We start from the raw sequence: 21,525 nt of genomic DNA on the forward strand, positions 1-21,525 counted from the left end.
TAATAAATTATAAAAAAAAAAAAAAAATTTAAAAACAAACAAACAACCTAAAATATCTGAACAAAAAAACTAAAAAAACAAACCTAAGATCATAAGCATTAAAATGTAAATTTCTCTGGCAGACAAATAGGAAGGCAATGAAACAATTTAACCCTGTCAAAGGGTTGGTGGAACTATGGCCTCCATTAATAACATTTATTTTTCATTCCAAGACCAACTGCGTTTTTCTTAAAGTCCAAGAAACGAATCTGAATCTATCCAAATAACACGTAAAAGGTAGTAAGAGGATAAGGTAGAGGGCGGGTGGACCCTCATGTCCCATCTCCCCACTGAAAATAGCCATGAAACTTCATATGAAAGCAACTTAACAGATACCCATTTGAGATAAGAGTTCAAATTTCACAGTTCATACTTTTAACTTTTACAAGGATTGAAAACTATATGCATCCACACACTGTCTATTACAATAAACAAATACGTAATCTTAATCAAAAGAACAAAGGAGACTAACAAACACAAACCCCAAACTAGATTTGCTGTAAAGGTTTTGATCTTTTTATTGTAATGGTAGACGAAAGCAAAACCCTATTTCACTCATAGATTTCCTATTTTCCAAAAATAGATTTAATCCACCAAATGCCTTTATTGTCCTGGGGGCCTTCTCCTTCTGGGGGAGGATCAGTCTGGGTTGTCTTGCGGAGTTTGCTCACATCATACCCAACTTCTTTGGCCTTCTCAACTAGCATCTCGTAGATCTCTTCATCCATATGGGTCTGCCTGCATAATATCTGGAAAAATAGAAACCACCCATAAAAAATTTAAACAAAAAGAATCAAACAATTGTTTTGAAAAGGAATCCCAGATTAATTTGAAAATTTTGGAAGAACCCTGTGAAGAAAGCAGATGAAAAAGGGAAATAATAATAATAATCAAGGAACATACCCAAAGATACTTCCTGGAAGGCTGGCCAATCAAAGCATACTGGTATTCTTCATCAAGGAACAAAACCCAGTAGTCTCCAACAACAGGGATAATGGGGAGGAAAGGAGGAACATAGAACTTGACTTTGAGCTTGGCCTGGTCACTCTTGGGATCAGCCTTGTAAGCAGTGCCTTCTATGTAGCTCCTCTTGCCATCACTCCAAGTCTCGTTGAGGACGCGGACAATAGTGCCATCCGCCTCGAGAGTGTAGGTGGCCCTTGTGTTGATACCATTCTTGGGCTGAAAAAATGAGGGAAATGAAGCTATCTCGTACCACCTCCCCATGTATCTCTGCAGGTCAATACCCCTCACCACTTCCATCTCCTTCTTGGCCATTTTTTGATGATGGGTTTCTGAATTACCGATTTGTACTTTGGGGTTTTGGAATTCTGGATCGTGAACTCCTGGTGTTGTTGGGTTGATAAGGCGTGTCGGGGCAACGTGGGCGTCTAATAGCCTTACACGTGGGCAGTGCCCAGTGCTTTCTAGACCCTTCATTTGGAAGTATTTGCCTTTTATTTATAAAAAAAAAAGGGAAATTTCTGGAATTTTCTTTTGGAAGGATTTTTTTGACAAAATCAATATAAAAATATCCTTGGACAAAGATGTAAGGATTATCCAAGTAAGTTCCCTTTAAACTTTAATTTATTTTTAAAACAAAAATATATGGTTACATTTGGTTTTGAAAACTGTTTTCAGTTTTTTATTTTCTAAAAATAGCTTTTATTTCCCATTTTTTCCATCTTAATCAAGTGAAAAAAACGGTTTTTAGAAAATGAAATCAATCAAATCTTGTTTGCTTTTTAATCGTCACTAACAAAAAATGGTTAAAAAAATATAATCAAATAATATTTTAAGAATTATATTTATAATACACATTATATGTGACCATGTTATTATGTTGATTATTTTGTTCCTTTTTTATTTCTATAGTTTAATAAAATATTTTAATATATTTATATTATTTAAATAAACAATTATAATTTAAAAAAATATTCACTTATAATAATACACACTCTAAATAAATAATAAAACATTTATATTATACTTTTAAGATAATATTTGATTATATATATATATATATATATATATATATATAAATAAAATAATACATTTATATCGACATGTTCAAAAAAATCTCTTAAGAAATTTTATAGATGCATTTAAGGGATGTTTAATAAAACTTAACATTTATTACTTAATGATTTAAGTTGATTTTAAATTATATTATATTTAAGTTATTGACTTATAATTTATTACTTAATTTTTATTTAAGTATCAAAATTGTTTGATAAAATTAATTTAAATTTTATTCTAAATCATCAAATTAATATATTTATCTTCATAAATTATAATTAAAACAAAGAAAGTCAAGTAACAATGAATGTTGTGGAGTAGCAAAAGAGATCTTAAAGACAATTAAGACAAATGATGATAAAAAGATAAAATGAAGATGTAAATTGAAGAATAAGTTAATTATTTTTACTTATTATTTAGAGTTATTTTTTACTTTCATTTATACCATTAACTTATTTTACTAAATATATTTAATGTATTTAATAACTTAAATTAAGTTATTAAGTAACTTTAAGTTATTAGATTGATTTATCAAACATCCACTAAACTAGTTTTTAATAATTACTATTACGAATGTAAAATTTATTCTTATTTTTAATAAAAATATATTTAAAATATATTATTATTAACAATAAAAAACAGATTAAATATAATCTCAAACATAAAATCAATTAGAAAATAAAATAGCTATTTTACTTTTTCAAAAACATAGGTTAAAAGCTATACTAAATAACAACCATGAAACATTAGCAATTCCTTTTATTTTTAAACTTTCTAAACAAAATCTTTATATTGGAAGGTGAAAGAAAAAAAAGAAAAAAAAAATTATGTTCCCTTTCATAGAAAAGAATGAATCAGAGATTTTGGAATCTCTCTCTCTATTTTGGGGGTGAAAGAATAATAATAATAATAATGATTAATGTTCCCTTACATAGAAAAGAATGAAATTTAGATCTCTCTCTTGTTGTTTTCATTATTCTTGAGACGATAAATATCACAATACTCATTAATTTTTACAATTTATAATAATATTTATGATATTTTAATACATTAATAAAGATCACAAATTAACTCGCAATTAAAGTACATAAACTCCAACAACCATCTTTTAATGGAATTTTTTTTTATGTGGATGATATTTAGAATATTTTAAGATATATACATATATTAATTTATTAATCATTTGCAAGCACAAAAGTGTAAATGTCATACTATGTGCATTTATTAACTTCGATTTTTTATGAATTAAAATATTTTATTCATCTATTAGATATATGCTTGATAATTTAGAACATCCAAGTCATTGTAAATATGCCTAAAAATAGTATTTGAAACCACTACATATTTTGACATAAATTTTAGTCAATGTTTTGTATAGTTATGCACTAATTTCTTAAATATAGTTTTTTGTTTTGTTTATTTAACTAGTGGTTGATCAATTTTTTTTCTATGATTGATATAAGTCATCTATTCAGCTTATAGCTTGATTGGTTGAGTCGTCAATCAACCAATCACTTAGTCGACCAAGGCGAACAACTTTTTATGATTGCTTAGTACTTTTCTAACCTTCAATGGCTTGTACATCGACCACTCATATACATTAATCAAGTAAAAATAAGTTTAATTACCATTTTCCTATTAGAAATTGTATATAAATGCTCATAATTCATTTATTGTAGAGAGACATGGTTCTAAAACTTTGTTAAAAAATCTTTGGAACCTTTGCAAGTATTTTTTTTTAGTACACTTTCTTTTTAAGCTCTTGATATTCATTTAGTGCATCTTAATCATAATTTCATCTTGTAGTCTTAAGCTCAAACTTGTACACTAGGAATTAGTTTTTAGAAATTCGTTTGTTGTAAACTTTGTGTGAGTTGTTCTAAGCGTGCTACATCACTTGGGGTTTATCAAGTTGTATCATTTGAGATTTATTGAAAAGTGAGACATCTCTTGATGATTTATTGAAGGTTCCTTGGAATTAAGAATCCAAGTGTAAGAGTTTGAATACTCTAACTTGAAAATCCTTGTTCATATTGGAGCCTTCGGCCTAGGATTGAAACTTGAGCAAAATGGACGTAAATCAAGTTATGTTAAACTTCAATAAAATCATTTTTTGCAATCTCTCTCCCCTTCTCTTTTATTCACTTGCTCTTATTATACTTGTATTATTATTTTTGTTCCTCGTGAGCACTTATATTTAATTTTATTAAAATTTGTATAAAGTAAGCAATACTCAATTCATAAATGTTTACCTTATGTTAGATTAGCATAAACCTAACACTCTACTATAGAGAGTTTAATGCATATCATGGTATGCATGAGATATATAGCTCATGCAGTTAGGGTCGTGGGTAGGTTTTTGTCTAACCCTAAAAAGGATTATCGAGAGGCAATGAAGTAAATTTTCAAATACTTGAAAAGCAACTCAAGTATGTGCTTTTGTTTTAAGGGAGCTCAAACAGTTCTAGAAGGGCTTATATATTCATATATTGTACGTAATATGGATTAGCAAGATTTTGTATCTAGGTACTTGATCACTTTTACAGGGGAAGCTGCTCCATGTTAGTCTAAGCCATAGAAGTATGTTACCTCGTCCACAATAGAAGCTAGGTGGATGGTTGGTACTTAAGCAATGGAGAAAATATTGTAGTTGAATATTTTTGCTAAGAATTGAGTTTGAAGCAAGATGAATGACCAAGGTGCTATGGATTTAGGCAAGGGCACCATGTATCATTCCTACACCTAGCATATTCATGTGAGATTTTAATTAGTTAAGAGGCATGATTGAAGTAAAGGTCACTTACTACTCATTTGTGCAGTACTCTCTTATGTAGAATCCTCGTATTAATCTCTTGAATTGCCAACTAGTGAGACCCTTATGTTCTCATTACTTGTTAAAAGATTTTTTTTTTTTTAAATGATTTTTATCTCCTTTAATATATTTTGGTATGCTTTTCTTGATATTTTGTTATAGATATTGTTAATTTATTATTACATTTATTATTGGGTTATTGTTGTGGAAGAATGTGGCATATGTAGGTAAAGTTCTATGACTTCAAATTGTGCTCAACCATCCCTAATAGGTTTCTTAACCATGCAAAGTTTTCATGTACTCATTAAGTATTAAATCGAGTATTTTATAATGAAAAGTCAAATTAAAAATCCATTTGTAATGTTTTTAATTTAAAAAATGCTTTTTTTAAGAAAAATCAAATATTTAATAAAATTTAAGAAAGATTTTTAAAATTTTAAAAAATTATTTATAATCATGAAAAATCACTGATAGTATTTCCTCGAAAAAGACTTCTACGGCAACCCTAATTATATCACATTATCAATTTCATTGTTATCTTTGGTATGATTTTTGAAAGTTTTAAATGCATTTTTTTTTATAAAAAAAACTTTTTTTCCCTATAATTATTGGAAAAATAGTGGTTGATAAAAATAAAAAAAATCTAAAAATTAAGTTTAAAAAAAAAAAAAAAACCATTTTGCATTTTACATTGAAGTGTTGTAACATTTTGGCTTCAAAGTAATTATCAATCCCAAAAATTAGTTTGATATTTTCCTTATAACATCTTACATTGAAGATGCCCTAATAATAACAGGAAATCCTAATAAATAATAATTTAAACTTAAAAAAAAAAGAAAGAAAAAAGGGAATAAGTAAGCATGAATTGAATAAAAAAAAAAGGGAGTTGAAAATGGATGGATGAGAAGGGTGAAGAGAATCTGATATTGGAGTGTAGTGTGTATTATTGTGTCATCATGGACCGTGAAACTGTGATTGAGCACCTTTTCCAAGGTCAGCTCATTTTTTTGGCCCATGCTTCCCCAGCTTTTCCTCCTCCCTCTCTCTCATTTTAATTTATAGTTCTTTAGAAAAGTCAGCTGCAGCTTTTCAGTACCTACAACTTCATGCCTAGAAGTAAGAAGGCCATCAATCACGAGTTTTGGGTCAAAATGGCCCATCTTAAAAATTAAAAAGAAAATACATACATATATATATATATATATAATTATATCTAATCAATCTATCAAACTTATATTTAAATTGACATTTTTTGGATCATCTAAGACTTATATCATATAAATATATATATTTTTTCAAAATTTTAATTAAAACTTAAAAAAAAATGAAGCGACGGTTACTAATTGAGACTTCAATTTTTAAACTGAAACCATAGTTATTAATTGAGACTTCATTTTTTAATTAAAGTCTCAATTGCCAATTAAAACTTCAATTATTTATTTATTTTTTACTTTAAAATTTAATTAAAAACTATTAAATTTTAATTTATTATTAATATATATATATATATATATATATATATATATATATATATATATATTTTAATAATAAATTATTTATATTTAAGTTTGAGAATCTAATATTACTTCAATAAACATAAATTGATAGATAAATGATATTATAAATAAATATTTTATTTATTAATAAATTAATAATCTTAAAGTAATAAATTTATGTAACATATAAATAAGATATAAAATTGTATGATTTATTAATTTAAGATATTTAATTTGTTATTTTTTAAAGATATTAATTTATTTGTATTATGTGAAATTTATCCATAGATTCTCTCCTTATGGAGGCATATGAGATTATATATATATATATTATCATCATATAAATGGTTAGTGGGTATTTTTTTTTACTTTGATGAAACTACTAAAAATTATATTTCGAAGTAGACTTTTTCTAATTAATTTCATTAACTAATTTTGTCAAAAAATCTATATATGGAAACTTAAAAGTACACTATTATTTCGATAAAGATAAATTTGTCATAATACAAATAAATTAATATTTTAAAAAATATCAAATTAAATTTCTTAAATTAATAAATTATAAATTTTTATAGTTTATTTGTATGTCATATAATTTTATTATTTTAAGATTTTTAATTTATTGTATTATATTTATCAATTTATGTTTATTGAAGTAATATTAGATTTTTAAGTTTAAATATAAATAATTTATTATTAAAGTATATATTTTTAATTTCAATAATAAGTTGTAATTTAATAGTTTTTAATTAAATTTGAAAGTAAAAAAAAAAAAATAACTAAAACCTCAGTTGACAATTGAGGCTTTAATTCAAAAATATAATATTAGTTGTCAATTGAGGTTTCAATTAAAAAATGAAGCCCCAATTGACAATTGCGACTTTAGTTCAAAAATTGAAACCTTAATTAACAATTATGGTTTCAGTTAAAAAATGAAGTCTTAGTTATTAATTAAGGTTTTAATTAAAATTTTTTAAAAAATATATTTCTATGACATGACTCTCGTGTAGTACAAAAAATGTTAATTTGAACATAAATTTTATAAAGTGGTTAGATCTAATATTTTTTTTATATAAATAGGCCGTTAATTTTGACCCATCACCTTGGTTTCCAGCTACTTAGCGTCCTCAAATTGAGTTAAGTTCATAGATTTAGCTTTGAGATTTGTCTCTTCTAATCTCAAAGACATCCGTGAATGTATTATCATCCTCATCCATTGTATGTCACTCATAAGTCATAACTTTATTTATTTTCGTTAAATACACTCTACAAAGGCTATATTCTGAAAGAAAGGATTGACTAGATATCAGGGACTGACGTGACAATGCTGAGAGACAACAATGCGTACACTCATATGATATGAAAAATCCCACCATATAAAATAATAATATAATGAATTAGCTACAGATTTTTTCATAATATCTGAGTCGTTTGGTAGATATAGCAAAATTGCTTTTGAAACGTAGGGACGTGGTTTGGCTTCACATAGCAAGCAAACAGCAAACCTTATTTCCAAGTGTCCCTAAGAGAGAGAGTGGGGGAGAATGGCCTCATCTTCTTCTCCATCTGTTCTACTGTTTCTGCTTCTTTTCACCATAGCTGCAACTGCAAAAACTTCTGAATCACTTTCAACGGTGTTTCCAAGAGCAATTCTTGGGTCTGCATTGAAACAAGTACGCAACGCAAAGAAACCAAAACCGAATTTCCCATTCAAGACCCAGTACTTCCCTCAGCTCCTGGACCACTTCACCTTCACGCCTAAGAGCTCCACAATCTTCTACCAGAAGTACCTCGTCAACACCCAGTACTGGACCCATGGAGCTCCCATATTTGTCTACACGGGCAATGAGGGTGACATCGATTGGTTTGCCTCCAACACTGGCTTCTTGCTCGACATTGCTCCCTCATTTCGAGCCATGCTGGTCTTCATTGAAGTACTGCTTCCTAAAACCCCACAAACATCGCTCTATGGGCGTTTTTAAAACAAGGAAAACACCTTTTTTTATTTTTCTTGGTTTTCGTCAAAACGTAAAATTTCCATATTGGTTTTGCTTAAATCATAAGAGCTCTATCTGGGTGTTGTTTAAAATAAGCTCGGTAGCTGAATCTTGGTAATGGGGACTAGACTGCTAAAGATATTGTTTTCTGTGTGGATTTGTTTTTTCAGCATAGATTTTATGGAGAATCAATGCCATTCGGAAAGGAGTCTTACAAGTCTCCGGAGACGTTAGGGTACTTGAATTCACAACAAGCATTAGCAGATTTTGCAGTTTTGATTAGGAGTCTGAAGCAGAATCTGTCTTCTGAAGCATCCCCTGTTGTGGTCTTTGGTGGATCTTATGGAGGAAGTAAGATAAAGATCCCCACTCAGATTCTGATTTTTTTTTTCCTATTTCCCCGTTCTGCTTTGTAAAATGAATTGATGTGATATGATGATGGTGGTTCTTTTTTCGTGGGTCTTACGTTTGTGAATCAAATCCAATATTTTCTTCATTAAATGGAACTTTCTCCTTCTGGGTATAGTAATATCAGAAATGATTGTCATTTATTGAATTGAATAGCCATTAATGCTCTCTTTAGTGTTCCACAGTAGATTTATAGCAGACCCAGTAGGTATATTTCCTTCTTTTCTTCTTAATGAAACCACCCTTTCTCTCTCTTTCACAGTGCTGGCTGCCTGGTTTAGATTGAAATACCCACATGTAGCCATTGGAGCTTTGGCATCTTCAGCCCCCATTTTGCAGTTTGATGACATTACTCCATGGTCGAGCTTCTATGATGCTGTTTCCCAGGATTTCAAGGTCTGAAAACTCTCTCCCTATCCTCTTGTTTGTTGGAGTTTGGGTTATATGTGTTTCTTCTGTTCTCTTCCCCCACTTCTTGAAATTGTTTTTTGGGGTATGACTTTTTCCTTTATGAAAGAATTTTCAATGGATTTGAGCAGGAAGCAAGCTTGAATTGCTATGAGGTGATAAAGGGAAGCTGGGCAGAGCTGGACGCCATATCAGCTAAGGAAGGAGGATTGGCGGAGGTCAGCAGAACTTTCAGAACTTGCAAGTAAGTTCTGACTTCATACTATGGAAATGTATAAACGAAAATGAACAAAAAGGAAAAGGAAAGAAACTGCTAGGAATAGTTTTGTCGAGTTTCTTTACAAATTCACTTTTGATACCTGAAAAGCCTGCCATGTGAAAGGGATTCAGAAAACTTTACCATTCCTTGTCCCCTTCTACAGCTAAGAAAGAAGCTGAAATAAAGGCCCAGAGAGGAGGTGGGTCACGGGTGATGCTCAATTATTTATGTGATATCAATATCTTTATGGAAAGAAGCATGTCATTACAAACGGCATCAAAGTCAATTCCTGAATTGAGAGTTTAATTGTCTGACACGACAAGGGACATCTCTTTATCTTACCTTACAATCCCATGGGATAAAATGAGAACACTGTGTGTATAGAACTAATTGTGATATATATCACACAGCAGATAGAGGAAGAAGTTTCTGACATTATACATATAGTAGGCTTCTCCTAATTATATAGATGTGTTTTAAAGCAGTGAGAACTTGTTGCGTACTGAGTCAAAATATCTACATGGAAGAGACTGTGATGTTATAATTCCACGGACAATATCACATCTATAAAGATAAATGGCAAAAAATAAAAACAAACTAAAATTCACATTAATTTGTTTCTCATGATGTTTTGTCGTAGTTGCTAAGTACTCCTAGGTTTTAATTGGAACAAGTTCTACACACTGTTAATCATTAGCATCTGAAATCCAAATTGTTAATTATTTTGTGTCCCAAAGGAATGCTTTGATGTTTACTCTCTTTTCCTGCATTTTCCTACTTGTCATGGGGATGGCTTGCTCAAATTTCTCTTCAAATTTAAGGGACATCAACTCGGTGTATTCAGCTCGGGACTGGTTATGGTCAGCTTTTGTTTACACAGCCATGGTGAATTATCCAACCAAAGCCAATTTTATGATGCCGTTACCTGCGTATCCTGTTGCGGAGGTATGTATGGCTCATACTGAAACCTGTATATATGTGATTCAATCAAAAGTTTAATTCCAAAGGCTCAATAATTCTCATAAACCATTTGTTTTGGATGCAGATGTGCAAGATTATTGATCGATTTCCACATGGGGCTACTAATGTTAGCAGGGCTTTTGCAGCTGCTAGCTTATATTACAATTATTCTGGTACAGAAAAATGCTTTGACTTGGAGAATGGAAAAGATGCTCATGGCCTCCATGGTTGGGATTGGCAGGTACTGATTTACAAACCAGATTTAAATCTAGATGACTCAAATGTGCTACTACATGCTCAATTGCTCGGTATTGACTGTTGCAGTATTTTTAAACATCTCATTATTAGCTTGTCTAGCCCTCACCATCACAAGCTAATTATAAGCCCATCTATACACATTGAAGCATGAAAAAGGGCTCTCGATATTTCTTCTCATCCTGATTACTTTTTCGTGCAGTAGTGCAATACATTGGACCTAATTTGTAAAACACTGACCAATGGCTCCAAACGGCAATTTAATTAATCAGTTTTATCGATTTTTTACTTTTATTTTGTTTGAAAATTAGAGTTTTTGTAACCAGTTTGAATGGACACAGAGGAGACGTTTCCGCTGGAACTAGTTACTTATTGATGTTAAGTAAACAGACAATAATTTGCAAATGACTTTTCAGGCATGTACAGAGATGGTTATGCCACTGACTTGCTCCAATGAAAGCATGTTTCCTCCATCTGCCTTTGAGTACAAAGAATTTGCAGATGAATGCACAAGGAAATATGGAGTTATGCCTCGACCACACTGGATCACGACTGAATTTGGTGGCAGTGTGAGTCTTCTTTCTTCTATTTTTCCTCCTTTTCAAATGCGCTTTTTTTTTTTTATTAGGGAGAACATGAGTAAAACAAGATACAATTTTCCCAAGAACAAGACCTTGTGAGATTTACTTTCTGAAATCTGTCCTAGCAGAGAATCGAACAAGTGCTGAAGAGATCAGCCAGCAACATTATTTTCTCCAATGGAATGCAAGATCCATGGAGCAGAGGCAGGTCAGTCAATCAATTTTTTTTTCACTTCTCCAATAGTCTGCAATGCAAAAATTAAGGCACTGTCGATAAAGTAGATTCATGGGATGTTATGCAGATCTGCAACTAGTCATATTAGAGATGAAGAAATTGATACTGGAAACAAATTGCAGATACTAAAAATCCAAACATAGTAACGAATAGGAAGCGTGTTTTTCCCCATGTTCGGGATTAGCTCATTGATTTTGATCATCATGAACTAAATATGAACTGGACAACTTGTCTCGGAGATTTGACTGACACTGAATGTGAATTGTGCAGTGTGCTGAAAAATATATCTGCTAGCATTGTAGCCCTTGTGACCAAAAAAGGTGAGTACATCACTCAACATAACTTTTCCTTCTACTTTGATTTTATTTAGAGGTATATTGATTGATCCATGGTTTAATCCCCAGGAGCTCACCATGTTGATTTTCGGTTAGCCACGAAAGAGGACCCAGACTGGCTGATTGAGCAGAGGAGGCAAGAAGTGGAGATCATTCAGAAGTGGATACATGACTACAATGCAGATCTCAAACAATGAGAGTTGACACTTGAAAAAGAGTGAATAAAACAACCCAATATATGTGGGATCGGGGAATTTTAGTTGTTTGGTTCCCAGAATCACTCTTCTCTGCAATTTTAAGGGGGGAAATAATCAATGAATTAGTGTTGATTTCTCCTGGAAATGCACACTTTAGAAGGGCAAGTGTGCATGATTTTCTTATATTCATCAAATAATTCAATCTCCAAACTCTATTTGCCCCTGTTGGATTTAAATATTCTTATCTCATTGACTGTCAGGAATTATTCTAAATTTTTTTTTTTTTTTGCTTTTTAATTTTATTTATGATTATGAAGGTCTAAGAAGCCATGCCCTTCATTGTAATCTTTGGAACATGAGCCATTTATAATTTGAAGGAAAGCAGAAGGGGAGCCACCAGGTTTGGGTCACTCTTCAAGAGTTGACCATGAAAGTTTCCTTGGATATAAAAATAAATAAATAAATAAAATAATAATAATAATTTGAAGGAAAGCATTTTAAAAGGGTAGTGTGGATCCCGTATTTCGGCTCATGCATCTCCCATTCGATGGCGAGCTCGATTTTTAATTTGAAAAATTGATTTTATTGATTAAGAAAAATAACTTGGAGTCGTCACTTATTTTTGTTTTATTTTTAAAGGGTAAATAAAATAAGAAAGAAAAACCCTAAGTGTGACTCCTTGTTTTGGAAAATGTGGTCTGTGAAAAACCGGATTGGGTTTGGGGGTCAGGTTATTTATTGGGAAGGTACGGTAAAGACCGTAACACCCCTTTAAGTCCCTAAAGTCGGGTCTCTATTAATAAAATGAAGCTGATGTGGCAATTGACTAGTAAATCAATGAATATCCTGAATGATCATGCACACATAAAAGTCGAGACATGCATAGACAACGATTAGAGGAAAATGGGTACATACCTGGGCAACGAGCCACCATGCGCTATCAATAGAGAGGGTTAGTGCACAATTTAGGAATAATCGCATGTATGTTAGAGAGTAGGGTAAATCAATCATGTATAATAATCAAAGCAAACAATCAATCAATCAATCATAAAGTCATATATATCGGGCTCCCACCAAAACCGATTCATTTAGCATGAATTAATATCACAGATTCCATTATTCTGGAATTATAAAAAAAACATTCATGCCTATTAAAATCAAAAGGAGCAGAAGATCGCGGACGAAAATGGACCCGGCAAATCGCGAGTGTCTAACGAGCCAAGCTGTCCGGGGAATCTGAATTGTCGGCAGACAGAATTCCGGATGTGAGACATCCGGAGAAGGTGGGGGTGTCGGCCGGACAGAATTTCGGATGTGAGACATCCGGAGAAGGTGGGATGTCGGCGGACAGAATTTCGGATGTGAGACATCCGGAGAAGGTGGGGGCGTCGACCGGACAGAATTCCGGATGTAAGACATCCAGAGAAGGTGGGACGTCAACCGGACATAATTCGGGATGTGAGACATCCGGAGAAGGTGGGGCGTCGGCGGACAGAATTCCGGATGTGAGACATCCGGAGAAGGTGGGATGTTGACTGGACAGAATTCCGGATGCGAGACATCCGGAGAAGGTGGAACGTCGGCCGGATAGAATTCTTCCCCGGGTGGAATGATAAATAAATGAATAAAAAAAAAAGAAATGCAGGCACGACCCCACAAATCAAAAGCATGTGATGAATCTTCTCTCAAATTTTCTAGAACAGAGAGAATGAGTAAGTATACTCCAAGCATCAAGGATAACCCGCAAACAATCAAGAAACAGAGGAGAGCAGTTTAAAATAGTCGGTGTAAACAAGTTGAAAGCCATGTTAGAACTCAAGCACAACATGGAGGCAAACGAACTCAGATTCCATAAGAACATAATAAAATCTCCAATGCTCGCATCCAAACACCAAAATAGAATCTTATCGATATCCAAAAACAAAATAGAGAAGGTAATGAACAGGGTCCATACCTGAAAAGCTTCCTCGCAGATGCAAGCTCACCTGACTTCAAGCCCCCGTTTCTATGACCTTTTCCCAAGGCTACTCTTCGAACTCTCCTCTCTTCCTCTCGTTCCTTTCGTTCTCCTTTCCTTTCTTCTTTGTGTCCTTTTTCTTTCCCAATTACTCTCCTCCCCTCACTCACTAAAACAAAGCTCTGCGTCACGAAGACCAAAAAGGGCTTTTCCAAAGAGCCTTTGCAAAAAAAATGCTTTTTTTCCTCCTATTCACTGGTCAACAAGCATGGCTTGCCCAACCACTCCCTTCAGCTGCATGCCTCATGCAGACGACCTCCTGCTCTCAGCTGGGGGTCCCCTACCTCTACAGTCTACAGCTTTCCAAATCCCCTTTACAAGTGTCGAACTCTGATAGCTTCTCAAAACACTAACCTGATTCTCTGTCAGCCTCTCCAAAGACGCCACGTGGTCTCCCGGGATCGTGCCACCTGGCCAAATAACCTGCATGAAAGGTGAGAAAGAAAGTGTCCCAAAATGGGGGTCTACAGGTAGTTTTGTAAGTTTAGGGCCACTGAATGATTTTGATTCAAAACAAATGTCCACTTGTACAAAAGGGATTGGATTGGGAAATAATTTCAAAATTCAACTCTTAAATTAAATATTTTGGTCCAAAACTCCAACTTTGTAGGTGGGAAGTCTATTTCCATCCAAAGAGAGAAAATGAAAATGACATCCAACAACCTAACCTCATTGTTTCCATTTGAATTATGTTTTGTTGTCTCAAAATTTGACTAGATATGATACCAAAGAAAAAGAAAAGTAAAACAATTTTCCTTCCTAACAAAAAAAAGAGGAAAAATGAAAGTATGAAATAAAAAGGTGAGAAAAAAAAGTTACAATTTTTTTTTCTCTAATTGGGTTTTATGTACAAAAGTTAAATAAAAAAATAAAAAGTTAATATGTTATACTTGATTTTCAAAAGATTGAAAGAAAGAAAATAAAGAGAAATATTTAAAAAAAAAATCAATTTTTTTTCTTTTATTTGGTCATCAATGTAAAAATTTAAGGAGTTTTCCTTTTCTTTTATTTATTTTTTTTTTTTATTTTATGAAATTCAAATGGAAGAAATTTGTTTCTTGATATATTTTGACTGAATAATTTTCTAAGAACTTAAGGTAGTATTAAAGAATGTTCTTGTTTTAAGTTTTTTTTCCATTATATTTTGCAAAAAATGATAATACGGCTTTGTTAGAAAGAGTTTTCAAAAATAGTTTTTGATAATAATTTTTAAAAATTATTTTATAATATTTTGTAGAATAAAAGTTTATTTGAAAGTTGAAATAGTTTTAACCTATTTTTTATATTTTTAAATATATTTTAAAAATAAGTTTTATATGTAGTGTTTTATTTTTAATTATTTTTTATATTTATATAATTAGTTTTCAAAAAACCTTAAGAAAATAAGTAAAAATAATTAAAAAAATATTATTCGAAAATATTATAATTTTTGTTTTAAAAATAAAAGGCATTGGTTAGTAACTATTTTTGAAATTAGTTTGGAAAAATAATTTTGAAAATTTGTTTTCTAATGTTTTGTATAACAAAACCTTTTTATAAATTTGAAATATTTTTAATATATTTTAAAATAATTTTTTATATTTAATATTTATTTTTAATCATTTTACATGTTTATATAATCATTTTTAAAATTAATTTTAAAAAACAAATAAAAATAACTAAGATTTTCCCACAAAAACAATCATTTTTCTATTTTTAAGGATAGAAAACATCTTAAAACATGTTTTTAACGCACTTTGTTTTTTATTTATTTATTTATTTATTTTTAACTTTGGTGGAGAAAAAGCTCTTCTGAAAAATTAAAATAATTTGATTTTAGTTTATAAAAAATAAAATAAAATATTAAAAAATAGAAAGGACATTGCCGAAGTTTTGGATCTTCGATTTAGGAGATGCAAAGCTCAGACAATGCTCACCGACACTTGCTCAACTGTCCGAAGAAAAAAATTATAAAAATAAAAAATAAAAATGTGAAGAAGACAGTCAAAGAAATGAAATTCTTGAGTCTCACACCCCTCATAAGAAATAACTCATAAAGAAGCAGTAGAAATTGCAGAAATGCAAGTGGGGGATTGTGAATCGGATCAGAGTTGAAGCTTGGGACCTCACTGTATCTTCCATTATCCTCACAGCTATATTACAAAAAGGTGGACAGTGGGTTTGGTAATTTTGTAGGCGTGTGTAGCCCATAATTTCCACAGCACCTTGTGAAAATGACTTCTTCAAAAAGTTAGAAAGAGAAAAGTGGTTGCTGATTGCCCCTAACAATCACTGCATTAGATCTCACACACAGAGGGAGACGGAGGGAGAGGGAGAAAGGAAGAGAGAGATGTCTCGGAGATCGGGAGGTTGTGTGAGGTGTTGTCTTGTGGTGTTTGCAGTGCTGTCGGCTTTGTGTGTGTCTGGACCTGCTTGGTATTGGCGGCTCAAGAAGGCTATGGGGTCGGGAGAAAACGCATCCTCCTCTTGTGCTCCTTGCATCTGTGATTGCCCTCCTCCTTTGTCTCTTCTCAAGATTGCTCCTGGTATTCTTCCCTCTTTCTCTACCTCTCTTTATGGGTTTGATTTATTTTTATTCTGATTTTGGATGTTGATTTCGTTTCTGGGTTGGTGTTGAATTTTGTTTCTGTTTGGTTGTCTGTCGATTTGAATGAAAATTTATGGGTACCCATTACATCTTTTCGAGGTTCTGATTTATTGTTAGTGCTGTTTGGGATTCTGCGCTCTCGTTCTTGTGTGGGTATTGCAATAACTGCTATGGAGAGGTGACCCGCCGGATTCGGGATTTTTGCCTTTTTGGTTTCAGTTTGTATGAGAAGGGTGAAATTAAGGAGTGTCCGTTTCATTTAGTTTGAAATTTGGATATATTTTTGTTGCTATTTTTGGATTTTTGATTTCGACATTAATACAGAGTAACGAGTCCTGTCATGTACTGGTTTTTTCCTGCCTTGATCTGCCATTTTTTATAAATAAATCGAATGAGAATCTGGTGGCTTTTAAGAAATTTACCAAGATCTGATATGGAGAATCCTTTATTTTCCATTTTTATATCGTCTGCATCACTAAGCATTATCTTGGCACCGTCTTGGGTTGTTTGAAGGTTTTTTTTTCTCTTTATGAGTACCGGGATCAAATGACCTTGCACCCACAGTTTGTAGCTACAGAAAGATCAATCTGTTCATTTTAGTCCTTTTACTATCTAAATGTTTGGTTTGATCTGATTATTGTTGAAAAAGATCTCTTTTACTATAGAATGATGGTTGCCACAATTGCTAACTTAGCTAGTCAGAAAATCCTGGAGACTGTTTCTCAAACTGATTCATGGGGAAGTTTGGCATTTCTTTGTTGATTCTTTATGGTTGGTGATGATTTTTCTTCTGCTGTGCGATATGAATTTCTTCATAGTTCATAGGAACAAAATTTTCTTGTTGCAATTTTTGTGGTGGTGTTATGAAGGTGGGATAAGATGCAAAATTTTGTGCTTTCTGATATATTGGTTTTACAACTAAGCACCATGTAGGTAGCAGTGACAAATTTAGGGGTTCTGGGGTTTTTTGGCACTGGGCTAACTTGAAATAGTTTGTTATTTCTTTAAAAGTAAGTGTTGCTGAGCAGCAGTATTTAACAAGACTTCTAAAACTGCACTCACAATCATGACATGGTACAGACAATTAATAGATTGGTCCAAATTTTGAAGTACTATTAACTGCTGAAATGACTCAAAATGGAGTAGAAATGTCTTATTCTCTTCAGATCTTTCATGTTGGTGGAAAGTAGAAGGAAGATTGAAAACAGAGGCATCGATATTGGTTAATAAATTGGAAAGGAATGTACTCATTTGTTTGGTTGCTCTCCTTGTGGTTGTTCTTTAAACTGAAGGTCATCTACTCAGTAGCCTATCAACTAATCATGCTGGCCTTTGCTAAAAACTAATTTGGCTTTTGAAATTGCTGCAATTTTTTTTTTTTTGTTATTGTTGTTCTTGTTGCTTTGTAGTTTACTGATTGTTAAATGTGGTTTGGGTATTAAATTAAATGTTCAATTTTGTTGTAAATGTGTTACTTTGCCATTTCAACCTATACTGATACTTGTTATCTTTTTGGTTTTTGTTATTCTTTTGCAGGGTTGGTCAATCTCTCAGTCACAGGTTAGAATCCGTCCTGTAAACTCAACATTTGAAGTGCTTTGAATTTTTTTTATTCCTTTATATTAGTTTTGATGACCTTTTCTTTTTTATAATTTTGGAATTTATTCTAAGGAACTTGTCTTTTTTATTGAGTTTCTGTTCCACTATCTATTCATGCAATAGGTTGCACTTTGAAGGCTGCAAAATGCTAATACACAAAATTATGCCACTTTTTCTTGGTTTCTGTGATGTTATAGTTGAGATTTAGGGTACAAATGTGCTACGTGGTCTACTGATAGTAGGCCTTGATATAATTTTGTAGACTTCTTTTAGGAATATATAATTTTCTTTCGGAACTCTTTCATTGCTGAATAAACTATATGATCTAATTGATATTGTTTTATCGACAACAAATTCATTAATATGAATTATGGTTATAAAAGAGAATGTGAATCTTATGCTTTATACTATTCAAATTAGTTCTTAGAAACTTCTAAGACCGAAGAGTACAATTGAATTGTTATGTTCAACATATGATGGTCTAGTCTGCAGGGATTGCTTGATGTTGTCGAGCAAAGACAATCATGGCTTGTCAGACACTGGTTGGTCAGACACTGGTTGAGCCATTTTGGAGAACACTAGTCAAAAGTTTTGATCATCTCTTTCTCATGCATGCATGTTCACACATAAACAAACGTGCAGGATATATTGCACTGGAATTGAGTTTCACTTCATCTACTTGTAAAGTTGGGGTTTGCCATTTGATGAAATAAAATACAAACACCAGAGCATGCACACACAAAATTAGTACTCTGTTACTTCCTTACAGTCCATTGTACAAGGTTCTAAATTAGGGCGGGAACACATCTTCTGATGGTTCTTTCATTTCTTAGCAACCTCCTAGCAGGTTTACTGGTTCAATGTGAGTGATCATCGTTATTTTCCTTAGGTATGATTAACATGTCCTTGTGAATCAGGATGTATGTTTAACTAGGGGTTTGAACCTGAACGGATAAAATTGATGCTTTCTAAGATAGTGACGAAAGAAGGAAATTGGAATTTTAAATTTGAAGCTAATATTGTGTGGAATGAAGTGATCAATTCTATTAAAAGCATAAGTGGCTCTTAAATAACCAACATGTCATTGAAAAAGGTTAATGGAATGATGAACTTCAAGTAATATTATGCCTGCCAAAAATATAAATAAAAACTTATTAGAAAGATTGTAAAAAGATATAGGAATGAGGAAACCGGAAAATGTAGTAAAGGATGCCACATTTAGGGTGTGTGATGAGTTTTATTGACAGGAAGGCATGAAAGTTGTTGAAATATATGCTTGTACACTTGCTAATAAGGAAAAAGGAAAATGTAGGCTTAAATTTTGTTATCAATATCGAAGATGAGGATTAGACATCCTTAATGAAAGATGATGAAATTTAAAGAAAGGTGGAAGTCTATGTCCTTTAGTTATCAGATATAAAAATGACAATTCTTATGAGGTTAGAAATTAAAGGTGTTTTGAAAGTCTAGGGTGTGTAAAGTTAGAAAAGTTCCTAGGAAAGGCGATAGGACCCAGTGATGTACTGTTGAGGCTATGGAAACCATGGATGATCATGGCAGGCCATAGTTTGCTTTTAATTGTTTAATGAAGTCATAAAAACTAAGAAGATGATAGGTGAATAGAAAAGACAGTACTATAGCCAGTTTAGACCTCGGGTGTATTAAAGGGTTGGTCATATTCTCTTTATGTCGGTGAAACTTAATGTCTGCATTTTATAGAGCATGTTGTGAAATTTTTGCACTTTCATTTTTGGGTGGGTGATAAACCGTAAGATAATAACTGGAGGATGCAGGGAGACACTTTGTTTGTCCTTCTTATCTCCACATTATGTCTTTCCCTATCTCCAAAAGTTACGATGACTACCTATTTTAATTCAAAGTTTTGGTGGACAATGAGCAAGGAGGGTCAAGACTCAATTTTCCATTAGATAGTAAAATTATTACAAGCCAAGAGCAGGGGCATGGTGATAAGTATTGCAAGAGGATAGTTTGGGAGAATGCTCAACCAGATTCGTTTAGCCACTACAACTGTTTTGTTCCTACTGCTGTTTGGCAATTCTCCATAAACCATCTCCCCAGCCTTACCCTACCCCTTCATGTTCCACTCTCTCTCTCTCTCTCTCTCTCTCTCTTTCTCTCCGTCCTCTCCTGCTTTCTAGCTGGTGTTTTTTCAACTTTTTGTTGAATTATGATCACATTTATGCATATGATCTTAATTTTTGGTGATGGCACAGGCTGTGGAGGCGATGACCCAGATCTCAGGAGGGAGATGGAGAAGCAGTTTGTGGATCTTCTGACAGAGGAGTTGAAGCTGCAAGAGGCTGTTGCTGCAGAGCATGCCCGCCATATGAACATTACCTTTCTTGAAGCAAAAAGGGTGGCTTCCCAGTACCAAAGGGAGGCAGAAAAATGCAATTCTGCCACTGAAACTTGTGAGGGGGCTAGGGAGCGTGCTGAAGCATTGCTGATCAAGGAGAGGAAGGTGACTTCCTTGTGGGAGCGGCGAGCTCGTCGACTTGGTTGGGAAGGGGAATAAACATTCACATTAGTTAGTTAATTGTTCTTCAGTCCAACTTGTTAAAATATTCTAGCCATGATATTTATATGATCAAGAAAGCAAAATCTGCTTTGAGTCTTATTAAAAGCTGAAACACACTCTGTCTCCCTCTCCCTCTCTCACACACACAAACCCATGCACATTTTACTAGCATATTCTTTTTTGTGCCATCTGATGGCATGTATTCACCACTCGTAAACCACATGTTACGTACCCATCAGCTACCTTACCACTATATGAGTTGTTGTAATGCATTTCTCAACTGACTACGGCACAAGGCCACAGGCCTTGTTACTCTTATGGCCTGTTTGTTTTGGAAAATAATATATCTATCTGATTGCATCAGGCTGGCTTTCAAAGTGGTGGTGGTTTTGACAGAAGAATGCACGTGGTATGCATGCTGTGGGGGATGGGCACAGCCTCTTAAACAGAATATAATATGTCACTCTCCCTTAATCATAGGACAGTCCACATGGGCAATGTCTGCTTATGGTTGAGTGGTTATTCAAATAATGACCCATCTTTCGCCATTTTTCTGGGACAGTGTCAGATTTTGTACTGTTTCGAATTTTTAAAATATTCAAATGACTAAGCATGAAATTATTTGGATAACTATAAGATTTGTAAAGCATTCAAATGACAAAGCTGGGATACTAACAAGCCACAGCTCTTTGCAAACTAGAGAGTCAAAAATCCATTTAGTTAAAGCTTGATTGCGATTGGGTGGGATTTGTAAAACTTGTATCTATATGCATTTAAAAAAC

The 21,525-nt window shown here is 32.8% G+C and overlaps 3 protein-coding genes across 3 annotated transcripts; 2 read left to right on the forward strand and 1 right to left on the reverse strand.

Moving 5' to 3' along the window:
* Positions 1–354: 354 nt before the first annotated feature.
* Positions 355–1,378, reverse strand: LOC117924454 (temperature-induced lipocalin-1). Its single transcript, XM_034843056.1, has 2 exons — positions 943–1,378; positions 355–788 (listed from the first exon to the last, which is right to left on the reverse strand). The coding sequence occupies exons 1-2, from the start codon at positions 1,315–1,317 to the stop codon at positions 606–608; spliced, it is 558 nt and encodes a 185-aa protein (XP_034698947.1). The 5' UTR covers positions 1,318–1,378; the 3' UTR covers positions 355–605.
* A 6,458-nt stretch (positions 1,379–7,836) lies between these two features.
* On the forward strand, positions 7,837–12,274 carry LOC117925653 (lysosomal Pro-X carboxypeptidase). The gene is made up of 10 exons (XM_034844719.1): positions 7,837–8,300; positions 8,534–8,714; positions 9,034–9,167; positions 9,311–9,423; positions 10,260–10,383; positions 10,484–10,639; positions 11,070–11,222; positions 11,363–11,442; positions 11,740–11,789; positions 11,874–12,274. Exons 1-10 carry the CDS (start codon positions 7,911–7,913, stop codon positions 11,999–12,001), a joined length of 1,509 nt encoding a protein of 502 aa, XP_034700610.1. The 5' UTR covers positions 7,837–7,910; the 3' UTR covers positions 12,002–12,274.
* Positions 12,275–15,978: 3,704 nt separating this feature from the next.
* LOC117925465 lies at positions 15,979–21,106 on the forward strand. Its single transcript, XM_034844476.1, has 3 exons — positions 15,979–16,543; positions 18,142–18,165; positions 20,439–21,106. Exons 1-3 carry the CDS (start codon positions 16,348–16,350, stop codon positions 20,738–20,740), a joined length of 522 nt encoding a protein of 173 aa, XP_034700367.1. The 5' UTR covers positions 15,979–16,347; the 3' UTR covers positions 20,741–21,106.
* The last annotated feature ends 419 nt before the right edge of the window (positions 21,107–21,525 follow it).

Source organism: Vitis riparia, chromosome 11 (genome assembly GCF_004353265.1).
Source record: "Vitis riparia cultivar Riparia Gloire de Montpellier isolate 1030 chromosome 11, EGFV_Vit.rip_1.0, whole genome shotgun sequence".
In the NCBI taxonomy this organism is placed as follows: Eukaryota; Viridiplantae; Streptophyta; class Magnoliopsida; order Vitales; family Vitaceae; genus Vitis; species Vitis riparia.